Below are 2,709 nucleotides of genomic sequence, written 5' to 3'. Positions count from 1 at the left end.
AGAACAGGTGTGGCTTGGGGGCACTGAATCCTATTGTGTCCATCTGAAAGAGACTGTGTGACTCTCACTATGGAAGGTACACTGGTGCTAAGCACCCAGTAGACTGGCTTTAAAAACGTGTAGAGGCCGGCATGTGTAGCTCAGGACAGAGCGCATGCTTTAGCATGTCCAAGGCCCTTGGTTCCATCCGCAGAAACGCCCTCAAAACCCTATTACCTTTCTTAGAGCCCCGCCCCACTCACTCCCACCACTCCCAAAACAACTTCCGGCATATTCTTCCCTTTTTTTTTTTTAAATGTGTATGTGGTACTGGGGATTGGACCCAGGGACAGTCTACCTCTGAGCTACACTCCAGCCTTATTTTACTTTTTCTTTTGAAGCAGGGTCTTACTAAGTTGCAGAGGGCCTCATTAAATTGCTGAGTTTGCTCTGTAACCTGTGATCCTCCTGTCTCAGCCTCCCAAGAACTGGGATGACAAGTGTGTGCCACTATTCCCGGCTAACATATCCCTGTTTTTTTTTTTTTTTTTTTTTTTTTGGTGTGTGTGTGTGTGTGTGTGTGTGTGTTTTGGTTCCTGGAAGCCCTTCTACCTCCAGGCTACACTTCCAGACCCATTTTATATTTTATTTGGAAACAGGGTCTCTTAAGCCATTTGAGGCTGGCTTCGAATGTGCGCGATCCTCCTGTCTCCGCCTCCCAAGCGCAGGGATTACAAACGTGCGCCACCACAGCCCGGCACGACATATCCCTTTTGAATGACCAGAATAGGCTGCCTTTTGTGTCTGGTGTGTGTGTGTGTGTAGATGGAATCTCCCTTGTTGCCCAGGCCTGGTTTTAAAGTCATGGGCTCAAGGGATCTCCCTGCCCTAGGGTAGCTGGGAGCACAGGTGCCTGCCACCACACCCAGCAGCTCTGACCTTTGTGCTAGCAAATCAGCCACGGTAGTGGTTTGGGGTGGTGTCTCTTGCTGCCTAACAAATCTCCTAAACACTGAGTAATTTGCTATTTTATTAATTTTTATCATTTTATTATTCTGGTTCTGGGGATTGACATGACTCAGCAAAAGGGAGTCAAGAAAAGAATACAAGTAAGAATAAAAAAAGGTGCGGGGCGTGGTGGCGCACGCTTGTAATCCCAGCATTTGGGAGGCTGAGGCAGGAGGATGGCAGGTTCGCAGACAGCCTCAACTACTTAGTGAGGCCCTCTGCAACTCAGTGAGACCCGGTTTCAAAATAAAGAATAAAAAATAGGGCAGGGGGTGTAGCTCAGAGGTAGAATGCCCCTGGGTTCCATCCCCAGTACTGCAAAAAAAAAAAAAAAAAAAAGGAAGAAAAAGGGCAACATTTCTTTTCTTTTCTTTTTCTTTTCTTTTCTTTTCTTTTTTTTTTTTTTTAACAAAAAACACCTTTATTACACGAGCTAAGGAAGGAGGGAGGACTTATTTGCCTTTCCGGGCCTTGATTTTCCTCAGGTAGAACTCCAGCTCCTTGCCCTCCAGGACGTAGCCATCCGCTCGCCCACACTGTCCGGGTCTTGATGCGATGCAGGCAAGCAGCTTGCCCTGCTGGAACTGTTCCTCCAGGAGACTGCTGATTTTGGCATTCTTTTTCCTTTCATCATACTTCTTTTGAATTTTCTTTGATCGTTTTTTGTTTAAAATCTCTTCCTCCTCAGGAGTCAGCTTGGCCCCCTTCTTGCGTCCCAGGGGCAGTGCGTAGTGGGACTCGTACCACTGTCGGTGCGGGGTGCTATCAATGAGCACGATACAGTTCTTCACCAGCGTCTTGATGCGGACCAGCTCGTTATTGGATGCATTGTAGACAACATCGATGATCCTTGTTTTGCGGGTACAACACTCAGAGCCCCAGGAGAAGTTGCCCACATCCAGTCTCGGGGCTCGGTACTTCTTGTTCCCTCCTCGCACTCTGACTGTGTGTACGCGGCGGGGGCCGATCTCAGTATTGGCAGCCGGGCGTCCCAGCTCATACTTCAGCTTCTTGTGGTAGGGTTTTCTCTTGCCCCCACTCTTGCGGCGCTTGTGCCAGTTGTCCTGAGAGATGCCCATCGCTCAGCGCTGGCTGGAAAGAGGAAACGCCAAGGGCAACATTTCTGAGTGAGATCATATATGATACCTTAAAGACACCTAGCAGAGTTAGCTATAGAAGTAACACAGAAGCCAGGGAGATGCTGGAAAGTAGAGGAAAACCAAGGACCCGCGGTGGGGACATTGTTAGGCTGGTTTTTTACAAATCCTTTGATACAGCAAAAGGTGGAGGCTAAGCTGGACATAGAGATACACGCTTGTAATCCTAGTACTTGGGAGACTCAGACAGGAGGATCACAGGTTCAAGACTACCCTCAGCCACTTGGTGAGGCCCTTTGCAACTTAGACCCTGTTTTCAAATAAAAAATAAAACAGGGCTGGGGGATGTAGCTGAGAGACAGAATGCCCCTGAGTTCAATCTCCAATACCAAAAAATTATTTTTTTAATTTTTTAGAGGGCTGGGAATCTGGGCATGGTAGTGCACACCTGTAATCCCAGTACGTGGGGTGTTGAGATAGGAGGATTTCAAGTCCGAGGACAGCCTTGTCAATTTAGCAATACTCCATCTCGAAACAAAAATTTTATTTATTAGCATCTGAAAAACTTTAAATGGCCCATATTTTATTAAATATATGTATACTGTAGACATTTCAGTGTGTGTGT

At 47.1% G+C, this 2,709-nt stretch overlaps 1 protein-coding gene across 1 annotated transcript; it reads right to left on the bottom strand.

The window, feature by feature from the left end:
- Positions 1 to 1,439: 1,439 nt before the first annotated feature.
- On the bottom strand, positions 1,440 to 2,066 carry LOC308278592 (small ribosomal subunit protein eS8-like; the record flags this gene model as incomplete). The annotated part of the gene is made up of 1 exon (XM_080718465.1): positions 1,440 to 2,066. The coding sequence occupies one exon, from the start codon at positions 2,064 to 2,066 to the stop codon at positions 1,440 to 1,442; it is 627 nt and encodes a 208-aa protein (XP_080574591.1).
- Positions 2,067 to 2,709: the final 643 nt, after the last annotated feature.

The sequence above is a fragment of the Muscardinus avellanarius genome, assembly GCF_963383645.1.
Source record: "Muscardinus avellanarius genome assembly, chromosome: X".
Taxonomy (NCBI): Eukaryota; Metazoa; Chordata; class Mammalia; order Rodentia; family Gliridae; genus Muscardinus; species Muscardinus avellanarius.
The sequence above is the reverse complement of the archived record's forward strand: the minus strand, read 5'-3'. Positions and strand labels throughout refer to the sequence as shown.